Source organism: Enhydra lutris, unplaced genomic scaffold (genome assembly GCF_002288905.1).
Source record: "Enhydra lutris kenyoni isolate GAN:26980312 unplaced genomic scaffold, ASM228890v2 scaffoldscaffold68, whole genome shotgun sequence".
NCBI lineage: Eukaryota > Metazoa > Chordata > Mammalia > Carnivora > Mustelidae > Enhydra > Enhydra lutris.
In genome coordinates this window covers 9,802,867-9,804,027 of record NW_019154152.1, presented here as the reverse complement: position 1 = coordinate 9,804,027, position 1,161 = coordinate 9,802,867, and the positions used below count along the sequence as shown (strand labels likewise).

Here is a 1,161-nt window from a genome sequence, read left to right as displayed (position 1 = left end):
TTATGTTGTTTTCTTGGAAAAGAGTTTCAGCACCTGTTCTCTAATCTGTTTAGTTCTGACCCCATAGATTACAGGGTTCAGAGCAGGTGGAATGACTACGTAGAAATTAGCCAAAAGGATGTGGATATAGTGTGGAATATTCTGGCCAAACCTGTGGGTCATAAATGAAAAAAATGCAGGAGTGTAGAAAGCCAACATGACACACACGTGAGAGCCGCAGGTGCTCAGTGCTTTGAGCTGGGCATCGTGGGAAGGCAGTCAAAAGACAGCACGAAGGATCTGGACATAGGAAATGACAATAGCTATGATGTCCAACATCAGGATAGAGATGGCACATAAACCATAGATGATGTTGACCCTGATGCTGGCACAGGACAGGCGGACAATGCCCATGTGCTCACAGTAAGTATGAGGAATAATTTGGTGTCCACAAAATGGTAACCGTAGGATGAGTAGAACGAAGGGTATGGCAAAAGACAAAGTTCTCAGTAGGATTATCATTGCAATGATGACTACCACCTCGTTTGTCAACACCAGTGAATACTGAAGAGGGTTACAGATGGCCACATAGCGATCATAGGCCATGGCCACGAGCACCGCCGACTCCATGCCAGTGCAGAGGTGGATAAAGAACATCTGGATGAGACATCCCTCAAAGGAGATTTCTCTCAGGTTGAACCAGAAGATGCCAAGCATCTTGGGGATGGTGGATGTGGACAGGCCCAGGTCGATAGATGACAGAATGGCCAGGAAGTAGAACATGGGCTGGTGGAGGCTGCTCTCAGTCTCAATCACAGAAAGGATGCTGATATTCCCAAGAACAGCTGTCAGATACACAGCAAAGAAAGGGAAACCAATCCACATATGTATATGTTCCAGACCAGGTATCCCCAGAAGGAAGAAAGAGTAAGGATGAAATAGGGTGGTATTAAGTGAGACCATCTTCCTGGGATATTTTTATAGTGAAAGATATTATAGATCAAATACCTCCCATTCACTGAATAAGCTTCCTCCTTGCTTAGCACACAGAGAAAATGAAGGAATCAGTGAAACATTTATTGTACCTACCCATCATTGAGACCTGAAAGTGTACAAAATTGAATGGTAAATTGAAGCCACATGATTTCAGTATACATCATCATATCCATTCACTTAAATTGA

The 1,161-nt window shown here is 43.7% G+C and overlaps 1 protein-coding gene across 1 annotated transcript; it reads right to left on the bottom strand.

Moving 5' to 3' along the window:
- Window positions 1-942, bottom strand: LOC111159517 (olfactory receptor 52E1-like). Its single transcript, XM_022522041.1, is given in 1 exon segment — window positions 1-942. A coding segment is annotated over 1 exon segment (942 nt).
- Window positions 943-1,161: the final 219 nt, after the last annotated feature.